The 27452-nt window shown below is 41.2% G+C and overlaps 1 protein-coding gene across 1 annotated transcript in view; it reads left to right on the top strand.

Moving 5' to 3' along the window:
- LOC139688617 (acetylcholine receptor subunit alpha-like) overlaps window positions 1-27452 on the top strand; it is a 500693-nt gene that overhangs the window by 437051 nt on the left and 36190 nt on the right. Inside the window, exon 7 of the mRNA XM_071586164.1 lies at window positions 1763-1931. Coding sequence (XP_071442265.1) covers window positions 1763-1931 — 169 coding nt within the window. The remainder of the gene's footprint in view (window positions 1-1762; window positions 1932-27452) is intronic.

Here is a 27452-nt window from a genome sequence, read left to right as displayed (position 1 = left end):
TATTTAGAATGAGGCGCTGCATCGAAACCATGGTCGTGCGAAATAGTAAATCTTTTATGTGGCAGTGCAAAGTTTCTTTCTCTACCCCCATCATCAAGGAATTCCCCAAAGTTAAGCCTGAAACTGTTATATTTAAATAGTTTCCACGTAATTGGACCTTAGAGATGTGAGCGGGGCAATGTGCACCCGGAGTTTTTAGTACCCTAAGGGTCTGAGTGCTTTCATGAGTACTCCCTGATTCTGGTTTTGATTATCCGTCAGTTCCTCCAAATAGTTAAGTCTAACATTCCGGCAATAAGAAAGAATTTCTGAGCGAAAAGGGTGATAATTTTTCTCCTTCGAACACCCGTAATTTTCTTCTCTTAATCAAACAAGGTGAAACTCGTGCTGCCCTCTTCCACCGTGACCCGCGGTTCAAAATGGCGCGAGCGGATCGGTTGGAGGGCATTCGAGAATCATCGATGGGAAATGTGCAATAATGATTAACGAGTGACCCTTGGACCTCTCTGCTTGCGCAAACCCTTGCCCTCCCGCTCACGTGAAGCCCTGGACACCACATCTTGGGCCACCGACCACCACCAAGCCGCCTTCGGTTGGCTGACTCACTTACGCTTCCTCGTCCGTTAATCCGAATATCATACACACCAGCGAAATACCGCGGAAATCCCAATAAGGGCGTGTGGTGGGGTCTATTTGCCCCCTCGAAACATAATTTGAACACCATTTCCAGTCCTTCTCGTGCACTATTACCATTTAGTGTTTGGCGATCTAGCTTCATTACACCTGTGATAATGGTCAGCGCTCTCCAACTTCTCTCGAATATGTCGCTTCTACCCCTGTAAAGGCTTAATACCAGTTTATTTATGTCCATTGAAACATAGTCTCTAGGTTTTATTATGTATTTAAGGTGAATATTTAAACACAAAAAATTGAATTGTATAATTAAACGGTGAATCTGAATCTTTTGTGCAGAATTTTTATGATTCACGAAGAAAATCAATCACTATCCCGAGTGGATTATGCACTCTGGGATTGAGACCCTGCATCGGATCACTCTGTTGTTATTTGATTCATCAGCAGAATGTTTTTATTCATCTTGATATGATTAATCGAATTTAATTTATCAAATTCCATGAAACTGCGGGAGATGCCGCAGCAGTAACGTTTTACGAAGTGATCCGCTAATATGCATTTCAATGCAACAATTTCAGAGTGTAAAAATTCTTCGCCTTGGCCAGGATTCGAACCGGGATCCATCGTTTTCCGGCGGAGTTTTCAACATTGCAAGGTTTATTAGGACGTCTAGATAGCTTAACTGGCTGAAGCACTTGGCCGAACTTTGAGGGATCCGGGTTCAAATCCCAGTCAAGGTGAATGATTTTTACACTCTGAAATTGTTGCATTGAATATACGAGTACTCTCGCCATAACGTCTCGTCATATCGTGATAACTCGTACTCTATTCCTGTTGTATAATCGTACGGTGCCCATATCTTGTTGATGCTGTCCATGTTTGAAAAGTAACACTTGCAATTTCCCAATTGGACGTCTTGGGTTTCCAATTTCCCCTTCTACATCGCATGAATTACTCAAGACTTTGTATAACCTGGTCTTGAATATTTTCTTATCTTCCTATTCTTCCTATATTCCTATTTCTTAGCTTTTAATCACTTACAATTTTAAATATATTTCAAATTAATAGGCATTCAAATGTTTTTCTTGCTTTCGCATTATACTGATGGCTTATTTCTGTTTACTTGCAGGAATGAGAAGTTTTACACGTGCTGCGACGAACCGTACCTGGACATCACATTCAACATAACGATGCGACGGAAGACACTGTTCTACACAGTGAATCTTATCATTCCTTGCATGGGTATATCGTTCCTCACTGTCCTCGTGTTCTATTTGCCATCGGACAGCGGCGAGAAGGTTAGTGCTTAGATACGAGTATTTGATTCCTCCGAAATCTCCCTTCGGCTTTGGCTCCGTGAATTAACATCTTCGGCGATTAAACATGATATTTCGTAATCTATTCACTCGTAAACTGCATCGATAACGAGCTCGGTGCTTTTTCCTTTTCGTATAAACATAAATATTCACTTACGATCTTTCTTTTTTTTAGCGAAATTTATCTCTTTTCAATGAACTCTATCTATGACTACATCTCCCATTCTGCTACTTCTTGGGTGCACCGTAGGGAATGATTCAACACCAGTCATTCAACACAAACATTTGGCATTTCTTAGTTTTTAAACACTCAAATGTTTTTAATATTTCAAATAATACATAGTGTGATGAAAACTAAAGACACATGAACTCCGTTATCTAAATGTATCATTAAAATGCGATTAGGAGATATTTATAGCAGGAGAAACCTTAATTTGGTTTAAATAAGGAGATGTTAGAATTCTAGGTTGCCTAGAACAAAAAAAAAGATAATTTTCCCGATGTCTCGATCTGATACATTTATTATTATTCCATACCGTTAGTGATACAAGTCACAAATAAAATATATGTTCTTCAATTATCCTCTGTGATTATATTGAGACCATATCTATTGCTGTGGGGCTAATAATGAGTCTTAAGCATCATCGCTACAGTCTTCATGCATCGCTCTCTTTCGATTTTTATGGCAAGAGAATCACTCTGTTCATTATTATCCTTCGCTCCGCGAGTGATACCCAAACTAATTCCTCTGATAACATTAATTCGCAACACAGTTCATCGTAAAAAATTTACAATTCTAGTTCCTTCACGCTGCAGGCGATCTAATTGGGGCAATTGGTCCAACTTCGTGATGAGCTCTTATGCCAGAAGCATATTCCAAATGAGGCGTAACCAGCAAACGATAGCATATTTCTTTAACCCGCTGCTCACATCTCCCTAATAATCTTCTTATTAATCCTAACAGTGTTCTAACTCGTCCAAATATTCCCCGGATATGTTTCACGCAAGAGAGGTCGTCAGTTAAGGTAACGCCCTGGTATTCAATCGAGTCTTCACTTTCTGCTTTGGTATTCCGATGGAACAGGAATTCGGGAAGGAGCCAGACCCCATTCTAAAAAATCATGGCTATACATTCTTTTAAGTTAATGCTGCAAGCATAAAAAAATGCTTGCGTATGCTTTATCAGTTTTTCTTCCTTATCATGGACTCAGTAAGGTGCAAACGACCAATCCACAGGGCACCTAAAAATTAAATTATTACTGCTGCAAATTTTTTGATGCGGTCAGCAATCCAGACTGGGAATATCTTCCTTCGCCAAAGTGCAGTCCTTCGCAGACTAGAAGCCATGAAACCTGATAATCAAAAAACAAATGTGAATTGTTTGAACTTCCGTCATTTCTCACTGTTATCTACAGTTCCTCTCATGCCTCTCTGGCTCCATTTCCTCGGCTTATTAGAGAGAGTATTGGGGACTTGGATTGGCTATAATTTGTTCAAACTCATATTATTCCATCAAATTGATTTTTGACTATTACACCTTACTGCTAGTATGATGAGCAACACGTCTTGAAGTCGGTGCGTTATTTTCATTGAAGTAAAAACATGCTTTCGTAGTTGACTATGAATAGATAACTTGGTTAAGTAGGAAGGCAGAAAGGGATAGAAGGGCAACCTAAGATCGTCTGATCCTTTTAATGCGAGGGATATGATGATCTGTTCTTTTAAATGTGGACGACAACTTTAAAAATACGGCATTCAACGGTGCTTTATAGCCCCCGATTTCAGGATACGATGAATTAAAATGTCCATTTGTTCTGTATAATCCGCAAATGTTAAATATGCTTATGCTGGTTACGGAAGAGTATGATTTTACTGTCAAAAAAGGTCATGATAAGCAATGACTATGGGATTTAAGATGTCGATGTTAAAATAACCGGTCCCACACTTCTGGGGCTCTCGCTATCGCCTCCTTACTAGAGAAAGATTATTTTTCTATGAGATCAGTTCAGCTAGAGAGATATTGTACTTCTTCTACAGATTTTTAAAAACGTTTTAAATAGGCTGCAATATCTCCAGCTGGCCCAATCAGGAATCTAACGGGGAATTTTTTAAAACCTGGTTTTTGCTCCATTTTAAATATCTATATATTCATTATTTTTAATATTTTATTTTGCGACTTTCTGAAGGGTTAGTTGGACTTTTCAGTTTTATTTCCTTGAATAAGAACAAAAAAAACAATATTTGGCTGTTCTGTAAATATTTTCATAGCATTTAGCTTTTAAGGGTACGTAAGGCTTTCCGTATAACGTTTTGTGATTCTCGGTAATCTTCCCGTTTACCTTCTGATGCCTTCATTTGAGTCTCCTCATTACTTGCAATTTGTTTTTAAAATATAAGCAAAATATCTAAAAAATATAAAAAAATCTTTCTTTTTCCCTTTCAGGCCACTCTGATCTCACAGTTTTACGATTATTGTTTTTAATCATGTTGGAATATGAGCGGAATAAAGTTCTCAATCCCATAATGAATAATTTTAAAATATCATTTCCGAAGGCGTTCCCAGTCCGTAGTGATAGTTTCCAACCTATTTGCTTTCAGCTCGTTTTTTTAATGTTTTTCAGGGCAGCTAAGGTTTCCTTTGCATTTTATAGATACATCTTTATGTTTTTCCAAAAGCACATTCCCGAGCTTAGTTTTCATGTCTACTAATTTAGAATTGTTATCGCTAATGCTATCAGTTATATCTTCGTTTGAATGCTTGCACAAGTATGTATTGTAACTGACTTTAAAATTTTTATGTTTCGCCAGTTTATTGTGATAATATTTATTTCTCTGTCTAAAACTCTAAGTTATTTATCCGTGGGAATTACATTGTCTGTATTACGGATGTAGTCATTCATTTTTTACTTAAATAACGTCATGAGTACCTGTTCCTTTCGAAAATGGCCCCCCGCCCCCTTTCTTCTCAGATCAGTGGTGCACCTGCTCCGTTCCCTCAAACGCCGGCGATACGACCCCTTAGAGCTGCGCATTCGCCAGCATTTTGAAGCATAAAAACAAAAGACACCTTCACAAAGGCTTCCAATACCCCGTTAAAAACGTAATCGATTTCAGAGAGACGGAGAGCCTCGGAGGTTCCACCCGTGTGATTTTAGCAAGAGCCAATAGCGTCGGACTGGAGTGGAGCTTGGTCCTTGGGATCTCATCCTCTCTCTCTCTCTGACATCTACATTCAGTTCGCATCGTCTCCTCAAGTAAAGCCTTATCCTTTGCTTCTTTTTTCATCTTTACAACTGATGAAATTCCCTCAAAAAGATAAAAAGCTAGGCTTTAAATCTGAAACTCTAGTGCTTCCGGCATTAAAGAACATTTCGCCATCTACTTTTCTGCTAATTCAAGTATATTATTATACTCAAATCTGCCTACGCTACGCCATAAAACTAATGTAAAACATAAAATGACATGCCTTATAAAAAATAACATTCGGTGTAAATACAAGGGTAATCCAGAAAGTAACCGCGATTTTGAAATAAAAATTAAACCAGTGAAGATAGAACAATGTTATTATATCTTAAAACTAAAACTTTACTTTATTTTCCACAAAGTGGCCAAATCAGTTCAAACAGGTGCCGTATCTTTTAACAGTCTTTGTGATCCCCTCTTCATGGAAATCTGCCGCCGGTGAATAGAGCCACCCTGTCACGGTGTTTTGAGAGTCTTCGTTATTGTGAAAAGAGAAAGAAAAGAGAGTGAAAATCACTTGGAGCCAAGTCCGGGCTGTACGGGGGATGGTCAAAAATGTCACACCCTTCCAAAAGTTCACTAGTTCTTCGAGCTGAGTGAGGCCGAGCGTTGCCATGCATGAAAACATAACACCAGATGTCAGGAGGCCACGACGCTTATTTTGGATGGCTCTTCTCAGCCGTTGTCATGTTTTGCAATGAACGTCAGGAGTGATGGTCGTGTCATACATTCGACGAGTGAATACCCTTGGAATCCCAGAAAACCATAGCCATGACCTTCCTTGCCGACCACGTTTGAAGGGCTTTCTTTGGCTTGCTTGGAGAAGCAGTACGACCCCATTGCATTGATTGCTATTTTGTGTCAGCATTCACGTAGGCCACCCAAGTCTCGTCGCCAGCAACGATTCTGTTTAAAAATTCTGCTCCTTCCGAGAAGTCGTACCGAGAAGGAAAGTCAGTCGACATTCTTTTTGTCTTGTGGTCGTCGGTGGGCAGTTTTGGTACCCAATGAGCACAAAGGCACTTGTGGTAGCCTAGTTATTCTGCCGCCATCTCGTGTATGAGGCTTCGAGAAACTTTAGGAAAGTGTTCAGAAAGATCCGAGATCGTGAATCGACGATTCTCACGAAACTTTTCGTTCACTTTGTTCAGTAGGTCATCACTGACAAGAGAAGGCCTACCACTCCTTTCTTCGTTGTGAACGTTTGTTCTTCCATTTTTAAAAAACTGTACCCACTGAAGGAATACACCTTCACTTATAATGTTTGGGCCGTAAACCGCACACAATTCACGATGAATTTCGGCTACTGAGTGATGTTTTGCCCAAAGAAATCGTATTACACTATGCACTTCACACTTGGCGGGAGTTTCTGTTTAAGTACTCGTGTTTTTAGGCTATAACTGGACAATGCATACGATGTTCCACCTAGCACAGCTAGAAGTGTACTGATCTACTGTGCGCGGCGCTGCCCCCCCTGCTTCTCCCGCTACACGCAAACGGCGGTTACTTTCTGGATTACCCTCGTATTTAATAACCATGAAGTGACACTTAATCGAATACTTAAGTAATCCAGCTTCAAGAAACGCTGGAATTAATTTATGCTCTCTCTCTCTCTCTCTCTCTGACGGAGCTGATGAAAATGAGTTCATAAACTCAAAATTACGGAGAGGTTTAAAGCACTAATTACTCTGAAAAAATAAAATTTAATAAAATATATGAAACAAGTACAGCTATCAATAATTCGGAGGAGCTTCGCCAAAGAGTCTTGCTAGAAGAGCAGGTAGACAACAGATAGAATCTGAGAGACAGCCGAGGCTGATACTTAGTGGAATTCTATTGTAATGCACGAGGAAGAATGAAATAACGTTGCATTTCCACAGGATAGAATGTTTACTGTCAACTATATTCGGTAAACTAGCATTATCTGGACTCCTTGCTGCTCTCCTGGACTCCCATTTGAAATTGACAAATCGTCAAGGATCAAATGAGAGAAAGCTTTAATTTAGAAATTTTAATTGTTTGACATAAAAGCCGTTAGGTTCATTAAAATTTGCTACGAGAAGAGAACATCAGAGCATGTTGTAGGAATTAAGTTGGAAACTTGTAGACCCACGAGGCGAGCAACAAAGTTTTGAAAGTTCCAGAAATGGACAGGGCACTAATGTTTTCTTGTTACACCGAATCGCCCCGAGCCATTTATGTAGATTCCACCGCCGCAATAAAATACGAGAAATGGACACTCGCACCGATGGATTCGAGTTATCCCTTGCGCTGTACGAAGTTAAAGCAAAATTTAAACCGATTGGCGGATGATATTAGCTTAAGGACAAAAATTAAATGATTCAACTGATCACTAATTGTTGTGTGATGCATGTACGAATGAATGCCACTTTGTGTACTAGTTTGTTTGTACATTTGCTTAAAAATGAATACTTTCTTAAAAGATTATTATTCCAAGGCAAGTGTGACACAAGGGGTAGTAAAAACATCAGTCTATCAAGCCGTTCAGTGAATTCAATCAATGGGTAGTTCATATATGACAAGAATCCTGTTATTGTATTAATTTTTGTGGTTCCTGTAAAATTTACTCCTTGGAATATGGCATACTAAATTACTTTTCTGGCAGCGATAATCTCTTAAAATGTTCATGATTCCATAATCCCTCTAAATTTTTTTGTATTGGCAGTTCAGGTGACAGGTTGAATAGTATCACATAAATTCAAACACTCTCAGTCTCCCATTTTGACGAATTTGGTGATTTTTCCTCGAAGAAAATTTCCCCAATAATTGCTGTTTGGGGAGGGAGACTAGTAAGAGTTAAAAGTATTGATTTATTGAGTCATTTAAACTAGGTAGTCGATGTTTAATAAGCCACGATCGTGTTTAAACAACTGATGGCAAAGTATATTTATTTGGACGGTAAAATCAAATTTATAATGATTAATTGCATTCAACGTACTAAGAAAAAGTTCTCTATTCTCATTTTATTAAACACTTTATGATTATAGTTCAAATTATAGCAGCATCCAGCATATTCACCAAATATATCCCCTGTGATTTTTTCCCCAGCTTGAAATAATTGCTCGGCGGAAAACGATTCATGTCAAAGGAGGTGGTCGTCACCAAAACAGACGTCTATTTTGAGGACTTTCCAAAATCCTAATTTTTGGATTGCTTTAAAAAGCCTGAGAAATGCTAGAGAAAGTGCATTAACTACAAGTGCACGCAAGGGATGCACTGAAATATCTCCAAGGCCGCATCACTCGAAAAATGCCACAGTGAAAAGTAACAGGCTGAATTCTGTTCCATTATGATGCTTCCATGCTCTGCTTAATAGCTCGCACGTATCAATGTGAAGTGTATTTATTATCTTTTATTAAGTTGGACCTAAAATTGCATATTGCTTTCACCTGTTCCCCAGTGCGCGAAATACACCTTCGTGGTTCCCGTTTTTCATTATCGGAAGAATTATTGCAGAGGGCTGAGTTGATTTAAAAGATTAATGAAAAAATGACCCCCAGCATATTTTTTAAGACAAGATCAAATGCAATGCCTCCATGTATGTACTTTAAAATAGAACATAACAGTTTTAAGGGTACTTGAAGGTACGTGCTCTATAAACGATGCTATTTATTTATTGAACAACCGCCACATTTTCAATTTAAACAGTGACTCAACGGAGTAAAAGGGCTATAAGGAATAAATATTTTTAAATGCGATCTCCTTACCGTTCAAGGAATGAGCCTTGGCATTGGACGTTTATAAACCCGCATTTCAATGACTTAATAACACTCTCAATATTCTCTAGCGGAAAAATCTGCCCGCCATCGGTTGACGCTGGTGTCTCCCACCGCCGAAACGGCCGAATTTAATTTCTCCATCGCCCACACTCATTCGGGGGGCCATTCAAATGGTTGGCCTGGGAGAGGGGGGGGGGTCTGTGGAGGGGCAGTGCATCTCTTACAAAGGAGGTCTCTTGCTTTTCTCGAAAGCTCGCCCGGTGGCAATACTTCACAGCCTCCGCTGCTTCGAGGAGAGGCCAGCCACCAGCGCCACCTGCTACACGGAGTTTTCCTAAAAAGCCATTTTTTACCCTCGCCAATCCTCCCCAGAAAGGGAGAGTTGCCCCAAACCACATCGGGCTAATCCCTCCATTCAACGCACTCTTCGCGCGCCAAACCACTCCGAGTCGAACGCCTCCCGAAGCACCCTCAGGCTAGCGCAACCACACCCCCATCCCCTTCAACGACCACCCCCCCCCACTCACCCCTCGCACACAACCGCCGTGCACCACTGGCAATCCCTAGCCTCACACCACCCCCCTCACTAGCCAACCCTTCGCGCCACACAACCCCTCTCAACCGCACCAAACTCTCACTCCAGGCCACCCCTCTTCCCACAACGACCCTCTTCCCATACCACTTTAGTAAATCAATATGAAAATCGCTTTTTCCGATTACTTTTTGTGCATTAAGATTTATTTAATTTTTTCAATCTTCGATTTAAGCCTGTGATCATTTAATATTATTTTATGCATATCAATATTACTCATTTGATGTTTTTGCTTGGGAATATATGGTATGGTATATTTTGGAAGCAATGCGCATAATTTCATTCTCACGCCACTATCCATGGCAGCGCGGTAAAACTGGTCGGGAAATTAGGTGGGGGTCTGCCCTTCCAACTAAGCCGATCGCTAGTTTGCTCCGAGACGTTTGAGCGGAAAGGCGTCCGCGTGAAGTGTGTCTTTCGACTTTGTCACGCGGTAGGATGGATGGTTTGCCTGACCATAACAATGCCCCCAACATAACATGTCCTTCATCGTTACCAACTTCCTGGCCTGGAGAACGAACTCCTTGGCCCCCAGCCCCCTTAGAGTCCGGACTTGGCTCCCAGCGACTTTTTTTTGTTTTCTCGACAGAAGAGAGCACTGAAATGAAAGTATTGGGAGACGGTGGAAAGCTCCCAAAAGCATGTTAAGAACGTTCCTGAGAGACATTCCCTTAGAGAGGAGTTTTAAGGTGCCTTCCAGGCGTGGCAGACACGTCTCCGCAAATATATTGATGCAGAGAGAGAGTATTTTGAAGAATTTCAAGCATTTGTACATGCACGGTCGATAAATCTTTATATATATATATATATATATATATATATATATATATATATATATATATATATATATATATATATATATATATATATAAAATATCTTCGAAATGGAACGCTCTTCGGCGACGCACAAATATATACAAACACAGATGTAGATTTTTAGAATATAGAGACACAAAGAAAGGACACTCACAATTTGTTATTTTACGTTTCGACAGCACGGCTGTCGTCTTCAGAATCTAATTCTGAAGACGACAGCCGTGCTGTCGAAACGTAAAATAACAAATTGTGAGTGTCCTTTCTTTGTGTCTCTATATTCTAAAAATCTACATCTGTGTTTATATATATATATATATATATATATATATATATATATATATATATATATATATAAAGCTTAGTCTTTTTCTTTCTAGAAAATCGCAAAACCTTTGTATTATTACTATTAATTATTCTCATGCCATACCTGTCGCAATAAATTTCCAATTCACTCAGCAATGCTTGCAGCCCCTTGGCTGACTGACAAACTAACGCTTGGTCATCAGCGAGCCTAATTGATTTTACGAATTCCCCGCCGACTTTCATTCCTACCTCCAGTTCTTCCTATGCCTCTTTGATAATTTCCTCTGCATACAGGTTGAAAAGCAACGGTGATAAAAGGCAACCCTGCCTTACACCTCTTCTTAACTCTACTCATCCGGCCTATCCGTTCCCCACTTGCTACTGAGCAGTCTGAGATATTTACAGGTTGCGTATTAGCCTCCTTTCCCTCCAATCTATTCCTATATTCTGCAACATATTCATTAGCTTCCCCTAATTCACTCTAACAAACGCTTTTTCAAAATCTACGAAACAGGCAAATACCTCCTGGTTGTATTCTTTATTCCTCTCGATTAATAATCTCATTAATGCAATGGCATCAGCGTACCTCTCCCCTTTCTAAACCCAAACTGATCATCCTTTAAGTAATCATTCGCCCTACTCTCTATCCTTTTGTTTATGATCCTGAGAACAACTTTAGCTGCGTGGGATATCAAACTTATTGTCCTGTAGTCCTCACAATATGTAGCCTTTACCTTTTTTGGAATAGGAACTAAAACTGATCTCACAAAGTCTTCCGGCCAGATTCCTTCCTCATACATACTATGAATCAGCCCATATCTCTCCTCCCACATTTTCCTAAACATTTCAATAGTTCCGCGGGAATGTTATCCACCCCCACGGCCTTATTTAGTTTCATCTCCCTTAATGCCCTTTCTATCTCATTGTCTAGTATGCCTGGACCTAAGCTGTCTTCCTCTACGTCATTTTCTTTTTCAATGTCTAACTTTGTTGGTCTGAGTTCTTTACTATACAGTTCTTCTATATACTCCTTCCATCTCTCTTGGATCTTTCCTGTGTCAACTATTACCTTACCCGCCTTATCTCTAACTTTCTTACTTCCCGATAAAGATTTAACTTTGCTATACAACGCACCGATTTCACCCTTCCTCTGCAGACTTTCCATATCCTCGCACTGCGTCTTCCACTATGCTTCTTTTGCTTTATTTGTTGCCCGCCTAAATTTATTGTTTAATTCTTTGTACTTCATTTTGCCTCACTCTGTATTTACATTCTTCCATTTTCTCCGCTCATCCATCTTTGTAATCATCTCATCCGTGATCCATGGTTTCCTAATCCTTTTAGCGTTAACGGTTCCAATAGTGTCTTTTGCGGCTTTAGACAACCCTTTCTTGATACCCTCCCATTTTTCTTCGATAGTGCTTAGCTCTTTACCATTCCCAATGATTTCCTCTACTGCCTGCTTGTATTCCTTCCTTTTCAAACCATGTAATACTTCTACATTCCATTTTCTAACCCGCCACCCCTGCCTTATCTTTTTGAAACGGACGCTACATTTCATGACAACTAATTTGTGGTCAGAGTCCGCATCCGCTCACGGGAAGCTGTTGGAATTTATCACACTGCTCATAAACCTGTGTCTAATCAGGTATATAATCTAGCTGATACCTTTCAAAGTCACCTGGGATTTTCCATGTATACCTGCGTCTTTTGTGGTGTCAACACCAAGTGCTGGTGATGACTAACCCCTGTCTCCTGCAGAACTCAACTGATTTCTCCCCGCGGTCATTCCTCGTGCCTAAACCGTAGTCCCCCACCTTAACACCATCTCTTCCTTTGTCCACCGTCGCATTCCCATCCCCCATCACTATCAAATGTTTCCCTGCAGGAACACACGCGATCATGTCCTCTAACTGATCGTATATCCTATCGACCTCTTCTTCCTTATGGTTGCTCGGTGGCATGTATACTTGAATAATAACCAAGTTCGTCGGTTCTTTTTTTACCTCTACTAGTACTAATCTCTCCGTTACTTGCTCTATGTTGACTACGCTTCTTCCTACCTCTTCATTTAATACTATGGCAACCCCTCGTTGGCTCTCGTCCCCGTTGCTGTACATTATTCTATAATTATCACTCCAGTAGTCCCCGCTATCTTTCCATCTCACCTTTCATAGACCTAAAATATCTATATATCCACTTTCCATCCTTCGCTTAATATTCTCCAGTTTCCCTGTCCTCATCATCGTCCTTACATTCCACCTTCCTATTCTAACTGATTTGGTCTTCTTCTCTTGCGTCTTCTGTCCTGCTGCTTCTGGTTTTCCCTATCTATATTTATGTATAATAATACTTCTATATCTTCCGCTGAAGACGGGGCAGAATTCCGTCGAAATGTTCAAGAAATAACTTGTGAGTGATCTTTTTATGTGTTTCTATATTGTTTGTTGCTATCCAATTTATTATATATATATATTTATTTAGTTTAATTTTTTCGTCTCCGGATAATTTTTCTCAGAGTTGCAAACTTATTCGCATGGCGAATAAGTTTGCAACTTTAAGAGTTGGCTGTCATGCTCTTTACCTCCTCTCAGTAGCCTGGCCTCTTCCAGTAGATTTATTGGCCGGATCCGCTTCGTTGCGTGGAGGGCTGGGGTGAAGCGAGGGGCCCTCGGCTTGCGCCGGTCTCTTCCCCTCCGGAGCCAAACGCCCCCGCCCTCATACACCACTCGTGTTGTTTTCTCTGGCACTCTCGCCCCTTCCCCGTCAGCTTTCGGGAAGAGAGGGAGAGCCAACTCGTCTAAATCGTCTATTCTTGTCTAAATCATGACCATAAGAACGGCGGCCACGAAGAAAGGGGGTGGCAGGATGCAGGGAAACTTGAGGAACAAGAAAGAGTTTGACAACGTTTCGCATTTTGCTGTGAAACCATCTTGTTTCTCCGCATTTGGAAATTGAAAGTACCCGCGTGTTGCTTCGATCCTCAGTTTTCAAGGCGATGCTGGGTTTTCCATTGCAATCTTTGGGAGTTATGCTCTCCAAATGTGTCACCCGTTCTCTTAGTTGTCCGATTTCCTCTTCGGCGGCGTACTCTTTGGCGGTAAGTGATCGCTCAGGGACGTCAAGGCTGCAATCGGGACAGTGGATGTGTGCGCGCTTGCGAAATCCCCTCTTGAATAGTCAATTAGATGAATTTTAAGGTTTTTAAATTTATTTTTGGCTGAATTCTTAGTTTGTTGTAACTTTTTGATTTGGAACGGTTTAGTCCAGCTTTAAGTTTACGATATTTGAACGCCGCATCATTCATTCTATTGACAAGATAAATGATGCGTCAATATTTCAGCCTCCGGATTTTAAATATCCCTGTTGATAATGAACCATCCCACTAGTTAACTATATCCAAATAAATACTTCCGCGATCAATTTTAATCAATTATTTGCAAGATCAAATGATTCATCATTAATCTTTGCATTTTATCGGATACTGGTGTATGAATTTGCTCCTTACACGTTGTTAGAGATCCCCGTCTCATTCTCTGTAAATAGAGGTGTTAGAAATGCCAGAATCGCTCCTCTATAAATGGACCCGTTTGAGGTCACCAGGTCCTTCGCCTCAGTGGACGTATTTCACACGGCTTTAATCTTCGTCGTACGACGGACGCCGTCTTCCTCGACGTCACCCGTACTTGCAACCGCGTCTAGCACAAGGGTCTCATGTACAAACTTCTTATCCTCTAATTTCCCATTCCCTTCTCCTCCTCATGCGAAGTTACCTCTCCAACCGAGCGTTCCGCTTGTCGTTGGGCGAATCCCTCTCTGTAAGGTGTAGAGGGCCGATGCCTTCTACACCTTACACTTCCCTTTACATGTTCGCCGATGACACTGCCATCGCCGCCACATCTCGAACACGCTCCGCGAACATCAGACGACTTACAGCACACCTTGACAAACTGCACCGGTGGACACGGACCTGGATAATACGAATCAATCCTGACAAAATCACACATATTCACTTTTCCCGCAGACGAAAACGCACACCCCACGTTCCTCTTTTCTTCCACCAACAAATTATGCCGAGAGCTTCTTCGCACCAATTTCTTGATGTCTTTCTAGACGATCAGTTCACATTCCAGCCGTACCTCGACTTTTGGCCTCAGAAGGCAAGGTCGCCTCGGCTCTCTTTCCTCCGTAATTTCTCCTCTGGGTCACGCCGACGGGATGCGACTTTAAAGGTCGATCATTCGCCCGCAGTTCCCTATCGGCTTTCCTTTCTCGTTAGTTTAAGATTTCATATTTTATTCCTAGTTTTAAGTTTCTCCTTCTCGCAAGCCACTTTTTCACTTCAACCATGTTTCTTTCTTTCAATGCCATGAGTTTCTATGTCCAATGGCCGGTAAAGGTTGAGACTTCACTCACCGGGACGGTTTCCGCTTGCTCGTTCGGGCAGTCAATGAACATTTCGGGGCGTCCCACATGAGGAACACCGCGGCTCTCGGTCCGCAGTTACCTATTTTTACACGAGATACTGCCAGGTACTTGGAAATTTTCTGTGTAACCGTCGCAATGTCTTCATAAATTCCACTTATTGATAAATTAATCAAATAACAATTTGAATTTTATGCATTTTAAAAATACCTCACGTATGCGTCTCGAGGTGTTTTATTATACGCAATTTATTAATTATGTTTAAATAAATATATTATACGCAAATACGAGTAGAGAAATAATCTCACTCACTGAATTAGTAAATTGCACGGTTACCGCTTTCGACTCATTGGCGACGTCGTCGGGCGTCACCATTGATGACGTCGCCGTATGATGTCACCTATGCACCGGTGTAACCGGCAGAAATGTGATCAAGTTAAAGGTGCAAAGATTACATTTTGAATATGCAGTGACTATAAATGTTTACAAAGTAGAGTCTGCAGCAATTCGATTCAAGTAGTCCCACTATCTAAAATATTCACCGTAATACTAAAATCAGTCGATTGAATTTGTTCCTCAACGTCATGTCGTTTTCCTAGAAGAACGTATTTCCCTAGAGTAGGGCTTGGCTCTCGTAAGGGTCAACGATGCAATTGGCAGAGGATGCAAAGAGATTCTCCAGTCCATCAGGAAAATAAACTCCTAAGTGAAACGGAAAAGCAGCAAAGAGGTAGTGAAAAGTGTGCAGGCAATTCGCGGAGTTAGAAATACTAAAGCAGAGCCTGATGGAATCGCCCCGATATCGTACGACCGTCGTATGAAACAATCAAAATAATCGATGCCGATTAGTTGGGGGTCAGTGTTCTGCTAGGTGGTTTCACTTGAGTATTTATGAAGAGTATTGCTATCATTCTAATAATATAATTTATGGGTTTTAAATTTACATTTCGTTTCCAATAAATATTTATCCGATAATCGAATGAATTCAGAGAAGAAATTGAATATTTGCAGTGAACTTCTCCGAAAGAGGGTTGCTGCAAGCCATCTGAGACGGGAAAAACCCTGGAGGATCACTTATTACACGAAGGGGTCGATCACGAGGTCACTCAATCTTAGTAAGATTGTCCATTCCGCGTAATCTTTATATCGACATCGCCACCAAAATGATACAGACACGCTGCACAATGCAAGAATTTCGAAATGCATAGATCATTCGCTTTGACCGGTGGAGGGGTGGGGACGTGCGAAACGGCGTTGTTGTTGGCAGGCAAAGGATTCATCGATTGCCTCCCGTGCATAATTCACGAATATGGCCGAAAAAGTGCAAAGTATTAAGCAAATTCTATTTCTCTTTACGGACTCCTTCCTCATATAGGTACAAAGCATTCCTCTGGCTCTCCCGCCGCCACGCGTCCTCACGGCCGACTGCCATGCTCGACCACAGTGAATGTCGAGGAGAATAATTGTCTAATTCCAAAGAAACTGCGGGAGATGTCGCAACAGTAACTTTTAACGGAGTCATCCGCTAATGTGCATTTCAATTCAAAATCATTCGCCTTGACTGGGATTCGAACCCAGATCCCTCAATATCCGGTCGAGTGCTTTAGCCACTTAAGCTATTGAGGCGTCCTCTTAAACTCTGAAATTTTGGGGCTTTCAAAGGAACAAGATGTTGTGACTAAATACCGTACATACAATGTCACCGGCATTCGTATTCGTGCGCGACGCGCCACAATCCACGAGGTTAAAGCCAACTTTTATACACTTATGGTGTTTATACCTTGACAAATTCCAAAGAAACTGCGGGAGATGCCGCAACAGTAACTTTTAACGGAGTAATCCGCTAATGTGCATATCAATGCAACAATTTCAGAGTGTAAAAATCATTCGCCATTAAAATTGAATTCTAGTGCGTCATGGTAAAATGCGTCTGGTGTTCTGCATATGACTCAGTTCTAGAGGTGCGTAAATATTATGCTTGTTGTGATATTGAATCCCGAGTAATATTGGCCTCTTAATACATATCTGGGTTCACAAATAGATGGCGAGGGAAAGTTGACCACGGAACTTATTTCCAAACATTTGCTCTAATTAAAATAAACTTCAAAAATAGAATTTCGCGAAAGCAGGGGATCGGTTAATACCTTCGTTTCCTTAGCCTTCTCTCACAAAACCAAAGTGGAAGTAGCGGCAGGATGTAATCACCATATCCTAAATCTTACAAATAAAAGAGGAACCATCATCACAGAACCAATCCAGCTTATTTTTACGTCAACAAAATTGAGATAAAACAACAGTTGTACCATCAATATGAGTCAGCTAAATTTACCCTAGAGATACTATCTGTGCCCTCAAGGAATCTCTTACGGATGACGCTTCCCGGGACGGTCGGAGATCAGTTTGGTTGCCACACGGCCCGTCCAGGATCGAGCGGCGGAGCCTCTGACGAGACATTCGTTTTCCACTGTAACTGCAGTTATCATAATTTGAAAATACAGTGATGTATTTTTATGTCAATTGCCAATCTCATTTGCACATAATAATCGCAATTCATGGATTAAATCCCTCTGGTTTAACCTCATGGATATGAGAACATATTGTTAATGGCTTCCGAAAAAAGGCTATCTATTGTTGTATGGCGTCCCGACTTCACTGACTCTCGACTAGGGTCGGAAAGCCGACGTCAACGAGGGCGCGAGGTGACGTTTCGGTGGAGGGCGGTGAATATGCTGCTTTGCATGCTGAAACCACGGACGGTTTAAAAGCGTGACAGTTTGAACGCTGGCAGCGATAGGGTCCGAAACTTGTTGCCAAAACACTCGGGGTTTCATGCGATGAATTTGAGCATCGATATCATATCATATCATCATAGAATATTCTGTACATTTTTTTATAAGCTTTGAGTTCATATTTTCTTCGTGTTACCATGGTAAAAGTAAATGGCGCCGATTGGCCGATTTCCGCATTCGCCTGAAGGTTGCTCCGCGAGCACGTCGCCCGCGCCCTCCTTCGCCACCCCACCGTCAGCAGGTCAGCGGGCCGAAAGGGATTACTCTCGTCCTTGGCCGAATCCAAGATCCCGTTCCCATTCGGGAGAGTTCGGGGGGGGGGAGGGGAGGGCCGGTCCACTCCGCCCCCCGCGGACCATCCGCGAGAGAGTGAGCGAATATCGATGAATACTTGAAGCATTGGAGGACGGATCCCTGGGGTGCTGGGGGGGCGGGGGTTCGGTTGGGGGAGAGGGGGGGGGGGTTGGGGGAGGGCGAAGGACGGTGAGTGAATTCTGAATTATTGAGTCGGGAGGGAACAAAGCGGCGTGGTGTGAGTGGATGGGCGATCGTAACCTCACTGAGAAAAAAATGCAAACCTTCGCTTTACTTTCAAGATTTCTAAGGAGAAAATCGTAGACACATTAAAAGGGGGAGGGGAGGCATATCTCCTGAAATGAAAGACTCAGAAGATATTCGAAACATCCAGATTTTCGTGATTCAGTAACGATTCTTGATCGGTGGAAGTATTGCAAAAATGTTGGCCGTGCCATTTTAATTCTGATCCTCGGATGGTAATTCATATTTCGTTACTGCTGTGCTGGTCCATGCGTCATTTAAAACGGTGAGGGGAAATCGAGGACTGGAGAGCCGGCGATCGGGTTCTCATTTTTGGCTAATACATCATTGTGGAAGGCAAAATAATCTTCACGCAATGTTTTCCATCTCCGCTTTCTCTCTGTTTCTCTCCCTCTCTTCTCCTGCATCCGTCCTCAGTTATTTAGCTGTTTTGATGCTGAAATGCAGGATGCCGAAACAATGTTAAGTGAAGACATAAATAAAAATGCGGAAACTCATCAACTCTAAGTGAAAAGGTAATTTGAGAAAAAATGAAATAAAAATAAATGAAAACAATGAGCGGAATGAATGTCACTTGAAAAGGTTCTAAGATGAGAATTGAAAGGTGAAGAAAATTTTGTTTGTGGGGTATATATGTAGTTTCATGTCGTTTTGGCGATCTCTGCTGCTATTGGCATCCACTCCGATGCCAATCCACTCCGAATCCACGAACGCACTTTAGAAAAGCAATCCATATGAATATATGAGATTTAATCTAAAATTTTGAAAATACTGTTTATTTTTTTCCATTTTATTATTCAAACTTAGGTTTCTCCGCTTTAAAATACACAGAGATGTCTTACAGTCTTTGGTGCCAGGGTAATCCTATTAGATAAATTATTTTAGATGCACTGAACTTCACCATGAGTATTGATATTAACGAACGAGAATGAGTAGCTGAGAAAGTTAAAGCTCTCATTAAACGTAATAACATATATATATATATATATATATATATATATATATATATATATATATATATATATATATATATATATATATATATATATATATATTCCGTGGCAAAAGGCAAGCAAGCATGATAAACATAATAGATTCGAGCGGAGGCATGAAATGCATTCGAACTAACCGCCACTAGAACGCGCACAATTGGCTCTTGGACAAATCAGCCTCGACGTACGTATATACAAATGGTGTTCTCCGCGCGGGGAGGCATGGTTTGGCGCTGAAATGGACACGGGAATGTGGGAAAGTTCCCCTCTCTGGTTTCCTCTTGACCTCTTGGTTCGGCAATATTGCATTATGGACTCCCAAAACCACTTATTAGTTTAGGAGGCATTCTCTAAAGCGTATTGGGTCATATTTTCGACCTATTCTCTACATCGTTACTGCAGATTTTGCAAGAGCCTCAGATTGAAGTTTATATTTTTAGAGCTTCATTGTAAGGCAACCCTCAGTTAATACACTCTCCATGGATGACTGGAGGAAGCACGGCCCAGAAAACAACGATTGTTTCATCATCACTGCTAGGGGATGCGAATTCGACTCCTTAAGCACGCCACAGCTGTTGATATGGCAACAATGTACCACGAGATACTTGACTGGGGCGGATAGCAATCGGTAATCCCTGGAGAAGTATCTACATCTACATCTACATAATACCCCGCAAGCCGCCGCAAGGGCGTGTGGCGGGGGGTGTTAGGTCACCAACCGTAAAAACGAAAAATACCACATGCAAAAAACAACACGGAAAATTACACCCCAGCAGCGCACACACTCATGCAAAACTCCCTCCATCCAATACTCATGCAAACACATACATCTACATCTACATCTACATAATACCCCGCAAGCCGCCGCAAGGGCGTGTGGCGGGGGGTGTTAGGTCACCAACCGTAAAAAAGAAAAATACCACATGCAAAAAAAAAAAAACAACACGGAAAATTACACCCACAGCAGCGCACACACTCATGCAAAAATCCCTTCATCCAATACTCATGCAAACACATATACCGCAAAACAACTAAAAAACTGCACCCCATGATGCAGCACGAAAGACATTCTACAACACGGAAGCCAGGACACAACAAGCAAGAAATTGAAACATCACTACCACATGAAAATGCACCACGAAACACTCTACCCCCAAACACAAACGTTCTACGTTTGTTCTACGTTCTACGAAACACTCTACGTTCGCAGTGCTCTGGGATAAATCTAGGATCGGAAATAAAATCAAGGAATTTTGAGACTAGTTTTAAATTTGTCGAATATTTATATTACTAATGCTTGCCTACGCCAGGCAAAATTACTTTCTGTGGTTTTCGCAGATGCTCTAAGAATGCTCCCTTTATCTCCTTTCAACTTTACTAAAATTGTTTGAGCATAATTTGCACGAATTTTAATAGCGTTATTCCAAATGGTTTCCTATTTTTAAATTTAAATATTTATACAATTGAGTCTATCATATTTTCTCCGAAGCTCTTTCTAGTATAAATTCGCAAATGAGTAGATATTCATTCATATTTTCAAATGAATTACGGGCAAACATCAGTAATCCAGTCTTGCGTTATCTACAGACGCAACAATTTGCTGTAGTTGCATAGTCACCCCAAAATCCAAGTCGATGAATGGCCGGTCCATTCTTTATGCCGGCAGAAAGACCTTGAATCCAGCATGTAGGCTATATCATGTAATGATTTTCATGTATTTAGGAGACTCTTTGTTTAGCTTGCATAATACTGTGTCTTTTACCATTAAGTGACTCATTTAAAAAATGCGTTTTCTACCGTTCAATTATCAGTTGTTTCTATCTGAAGTAGCGATTTTTTTAGCTGAACACCTTTTCTTTATAAAAACTTTAGTCTCTCATAGAAATCAGAGTATTTCCTTTCTAAGTGCCTGTTATGTTTTGCTTGAGAAGGGAAGGGAAATTTGCGAGGCAATATTTCAAGTGAATTCAATAATGTAAGTCAAGAAACCTCCATTTATAGGTTTACGACTGCCTCGACGCCACACTCTCGCTGCGGAGTTGTCATCCTGCTTCTCATCCTGCTCTCGGGTGATGTGAACCTTAACCCCGGCCCTCCTTGTGCCCCCCCAGTGCATGTGTACTACCAGAATGTGAGAAGTCTTAAAAACAAACTATCAATTTGTGACTCCCATGCGCATGAACTTGCGCAATTTGATATAATTGCGTTATCCGAAACTTGGCTGTCCCCCTCATTTGCCGATGGTGAATTATCCTTCTCGGTCTCACACAGTGTTTACCGCCGAGATCGTCTGACTAGAGGTGGCGGGGTGCTCCTTGCCATTAATTCCAAGTACCCCTCAAAGCGACGCAAAGACCTCGAAACTGCTTGCGAAATCGTATGGAGTGAAGTCTCTCTACCCCATGGTGCGCATTCCAAAGTTAATAAAATCTTTGTTGGCTGTTTTTACCGTCCCCCAAGCAGTGATATCTCGGTTCTCGAAAACTGTCTCGATTCTGTGTTTAAAACTATTAATCTTGGTCCAATTATTTTAGTTGGTGACTTTAATTTATCCATTCAATGGGACACCCCAACGCATGGTACCCCTCTCAATGGTCACGACGAATTCTTCATTGAACATTTTATAAGTGCTCTACAACTTTCGCAATACTGCACCCAACGCACCCGAAACCTGGCAACCCTGGACCTTCTCCTCTCGTCCGTTCCCCCTGAGGCTCTTACCCCGGGAAGGAATATTTTCAACTCTGACCACGAGTCTCTGGATGCAGTTTTCCGCATTAGAGGTTCCTGGAAACTCCGCGGGGATCCCCCTGCCCACATGAAGCCTTTCCCTGCCTGGTCGAAGGTCCGCTGGGAGGACGTTAATCGCTGCCTCGACCTTCTCCCCTGGGGTGTGCTTACCGCTTTGTCTCCTGAAGAAGGGGTGGACTTCCTTTACCTTGTTATTGAAAGTGTGATAAAAGATTTCGTCCCTCTTGTGAAACCCAAGTCAAAGAAATTCCCGTCGTGGTTTAAGCCGGACACTGTGCACCTTCTGGGTAACAAAAATCGCGCTTGGTACCTGTATAAAAATTTTCCGAACGAGAACACTCGGCGTTCTTTCATCGAATTACGTCGCTTTTCCAAATCTCTCATCCGTCGCGACTACGAAGAATATACACTAAGGCTATCATCGTCCATCACATCTGACCCAAAAAAATTCTGGTCGTTTGTCAATCGTCGTCGTAATCGCCCGCAGATTCCCGTTGCTGTTTCTTATGGCAATGCTAAAGCTGTGGGACCTGAAAGACCGAACTTATTTCTGAAATTCTTCACGGAATGTCTGACTCCTGCTTTTAACCCTCCCGTCTCTAGCGATCTTTCCCTCACTCCAAGTTGTTGCTACTCTTTATCCCAAATCCAAACCGATTCCCGGGAGGTTTTTAAATTCCTTTGTAAGATCCCCCTCCGTCGCTCCCCTGGCCCCGATGGCATAAGTCCTATATTTGTACGCAACTGCGCTTCCTCCCTCTCTCTTCCCTTAAGCCTCTTATTAAATCGCTGCTTTTCCCTCGGTACTTTCCCCCCCCCAATGGAAATCCGCTAATGTTATCCCTATTCTTAAAACTGGAATTAAAAATGAAATATCTAACTATCGCCCTATCTCTTTACTACCTATTCTTTCTTCTGTTTGCGAGAGGATTATTCTCAACAGACTTTATTATTTTACTTCCCCTTTTCTATCTAGCAACCAACATGGTTTCCGTCCGGGCAGGTCATGCTTGACCAATTTAGCACTTTTTCAACACCACGCTGTTAGTGCGATAACAAGTAAGACTCAATTAGATGCCATCTTCTTGGATTTCTCAAAAGCCTTCGACTCCCTCAATCATAACCTCCTCATTAATAAACTCAGTCAGCGTTTTAACGTTCATGGAAACTTTCTCAAATTACTGACCAGCTTTCTTTCGAATAGAAATCAGCGAGTAATACTATCTGGCGCCTCATCTCCTTGGTCCTCTGTGACATCTGGAGTTCCTCAAGGTAGTATTCTCGGACCATATCTTTTTAATCTGTACATTGATGACTTAGCTTCCCTAGTCCCGACCTCCCTAGCCCACACGTTACTATATGCCGACGACTGCAAAATTTTTAAGGAAATTAATTCCCCCACGGATTGCTACCACCTTCAGGAGGCTTTAAATAAAATTTCAGAATGGTGCAGCACATGGATGCTAAATTTAAACTCAAATAAATGCAATACTCTAGTTCTCTCCCTAAAAAAATCTCCTCTTACCTTTAACTATACAATTAATTCAGTTCCTCTGAATCGTGTTGCTTCTGTCAAGGATCTTGGTGTATTAACTGATCGCAAACTAAATTTCTCAGGTCATATCAAAGCAGTTAAATGCAAAGCCACGTCTCTTCTAGGTCTACTTTACCGCTACACAGAAATAAAAGATGTACAATCTCTAACCGCATATTTCTCAACCATTATCTTACCATTAATTACCTACTGCTCCCCTATATGGTCAATGTCTGCCCTATCTAACCTTAATACCCTTAACACGATAACTAATTTTTTCAGTAAAATTGTCAAGTACAGAGTCCCCCATCTTCGGGACTCGCCCACTGAATCACTTCTTTCCTCGCTCTCGATTTGTAATCTCTCCTCTCTACGTCTAAAATCCGATTTAAAACTCATGCATAACACCCTTAACTCCATTAACGACTGTCCTGAACTAATTTCCCTTATCAATTTCAGAGTTCCCCCCCGAGTTACCCGCGATCACTCTTTATTCCACCAACCCGTTCCCAGATTGTCCCTCACCAAACGGTCCCTTTTCTTCCGTCTCCCCGCTTTACTGAATTCCCTTCCCGAAAGCATTGACCCCCTCTCACTCCCAGCCAACACATTTATAAACCTTTCTCTGACACATCTCTCACACCTCCCTCAATAGTATAGTCTTGTTGATGTTTGTATGTTTGTGTCCTTATATGTTCCTGTTATATGTGTCACTGTAAATTGGCAATCCTGCTGTATGTGCACAATTTTTACTAAATAAATAAATAAATAAATAAATTATAGGTGTATTAGAGTCTGCGCCTGCCCCTTCATACTTTCAAGTTTCAATCGTAAAACGAAAGCTAATGGGTAATTCTAACAAATATTCAATTTTTCATGTAATTAGGAACTGCATTAGATACATGTAGAGCCAGAGTTTTATGAAAAAAGGATTGGATGCACTAAGTCAAATATGAATGAAAAGTACTCAATATTTTCAGTCGCGTTAAAGACATTAGTATAAGAATAATTTGTTGAAATTTTTAGTTACAAAAATCAAACGTTAAAAAATAATAAGATTTTAATGCCTGTAAACCAAAACCCGTACCCTTTTATCTTTGCTTCGCGATGCATTCGCAGTTTAAACCGGAGAGCCGCGACAGTCACGAAGGTGGGATTTTCACGAGACGGTTCCAATCATTGCATTGCATAGACACTCATTTTCCTTTACACAAGTTTAATATACATTTTAATAAATCTAAAATCACCCTGACAACGTACTGTGAGGGATCTAACGATGCAACAAATAATCAGTGAATTATTTTGGCCCCAATCGCTTTGATTGGATTAAACAAGATTAGAAGTAAACGACACTGGCAGATTCAAGTCCTCGTTCTTATCTCGCGCGACATGAATTTCTATAAATATCTCACAGGACCACCTGAATATTATTACTTAAGATCAAAATTTAATAATTTACTCAAACCCACAATCAGTAGCGTGATATTTGGTGGCACATAAGAGTTTTGAGTATGTATGAGCGAATATACATTCATACGCATGTACATGTATTCATACATGTACATGCATGAACAGCCATTTTTACGCACATCAACATCTATGTAAATGCAAAATCACCGAATAAATTGCAAATCGCCGAAAGGGTGTGTATTTGGAGACTTTGGACTCCACGTCACACCCTTACGGTGGTTTGTGACGTATTATGATGAACACTGCACTCTGTTTTCTCGAACACCATGTTCTTCTTGGTCCAATTCTCTGGAGGACTCTTGGGAGGCACTTGTAAAACGCATTCCTACTTCCTCACTCATTTGTTTCTCCCAACTTCTCCAAAATCTACAATTCGCATTTTTCGAGCAATATTCATTGATTCGAAGTCCATTTTACGATCCTCATAAGCTTTTGACGTTATCCTGATCCATACATGCGTGTATGCAAGTTACGGGCCAGATAACAGATAGATACAGGTCAACGGTAGCTTTGCAAGTTGAAACATGTTTAATTCAACCAAACCGTTTTTAGACTGACTATATTAAATAATATTTCCTTAAGCCGGAAAAGGTTTATTAAAACTCTGTAAAAGTCAAAACGTTTTTACTTTTACAGTGGTGTAAACAACCGTTTACGGCTTGAGGAAATATTGTTTAATATAGTCAGTCTAAAAAGAGACTTGTAAGAAGCTCAATTTATTCTTTCCGTCAAACTGCTTTTGATAATGAAAAACGATTTACACGGAGGGGTTTCTTCACGCTGAGAAGTAGAAAATTATCACATGAGGCTAGTTGCGTATAACAGAGAATTTGGGAGCTCACTCCGCTTTGATTTTCACGAGAAACTCAAAAACAACATTTGATATCTGTGGTAATCTAAGCTGTATCTAAGCTGTTGCTTTGATATGTTCGCTTCTTCTACAGCTCCCTGGCTATTTGCAATTGATAAGGCTCCGGAGAACTTTCAGTGCATGCCAACATGAGGATGGTGCGGTGGCTAACGTATTGATTACCCACTCAGAGGACCTGGGTTCGAGTATTGGAGGCGGCATTCAGTGGTATCCCGATCCCTACATGGGGTGCTGTATGTTCACTGAGCACTTGCAGAGTGTGCGCCGTCCGTCGCATGGGACGTTAAGCCTTTTGATCCCTTGGCGCCTTTCGTTAAGAGTTAGCTTTTGCCAACGCCGGGTTTCTCTTCCCCTATCCTCCATTCCCATCAACCCCTAATGACGCAAATGACATAGGCTATCAGTCACCTCCCCTTTATCTATTGCTACTACTAATTTTCTATGCAAGATTTCATTGTTAACGTTGTGGGCACCGACGCGCCAGGCGCAAATACTACTACATGTCGTATTCCCGGGTTAAATGGAAAAGTGGCATGGTCCTAAATTGCAAGTTTGACTTTATTGATGCCGGGGATTGCATTTACGCCACTGCTGTCTGCTCTCGCGACCAAAATGGTAAAGATGGTGTCATTAACAGTGATGACCTTCGAAGGAAACCCGTGTTCTTCCATTAATGTAACATTAAACTTAGGGGACAAAACTTCACGGACTGCCCTCTCCTTCACGCATGAGCAGTCTCCGGACCGGCCGAGCACAATATGTCTAATGCGCAGCTTTTCTTTCGCCAGCACACCCGCCAGCGACCTTTTCAATGCTCCTGGAAGTATTCTTAAAGTCATTCGACGATGACATGTCAAAATGGCAGCAGCGGTGTCAATGTTTGCTTTCGTAAGCGCAGTGAGTATGACTCCAGGTATGCCTTCCTTTAAGATGTTTTCTCCTCTTTTTAAATATTTTAATTAATCTCAAAGCTGCGCGGTAGAGGAAGGCGTTCGTCCCCTGAGGTCATGTCACTGTAAAATCCATCACAAAAGATAAAGGTGATGGCTTGCTCAGGCGAAATCACAATGTGATCACATCGCGCATTGCACGGCTCGTGTTATCTCCATTCTTCGTCAACGAACTGAGTGTGGTTCAAATTTTAATGGCTCATGACAAAACTTAGGTTAAATAGACAAATCTTTTACTGCATATAAATTGCATATTTAGATAATATTATGAGAGCATAAATTTTTTGAATGGTCAATTAAGGGGTTAAAATAATATGACATCTCTTTACTGGAATTCCTCGCAAACACTGACTCCGTTTTTTCTCATAGATTTGTCTGCGTCTTGTTTCCGATTTTTATACAATAGTTGAGAATGAATCAATAAAATTAAGATATTCCTAATAAATTAAAAAATATCTATTGAGATAAA

This window comes from Hetaerina americana, unplaced genomic scaffold, assembly GCF_022747635.1.
Source record: "Hetaerina americana unplaced genomic scaffold, ioHetAmer1.1.p SCAF_21, whole genome shotgun sequence".
Taxonomy (NCBI): domain Eukaryota; kingdom Metazoa; phylum Arthropoda; class Insecta; order Odonata; family Calopterygidae; genus Hetaerina; species Hetaerina americana.
The sequence above is the reverse complement of the archived record's forward strand: the minus strand, read 5'-3'. Positions and strand labels throughout refer to the sequence as shown.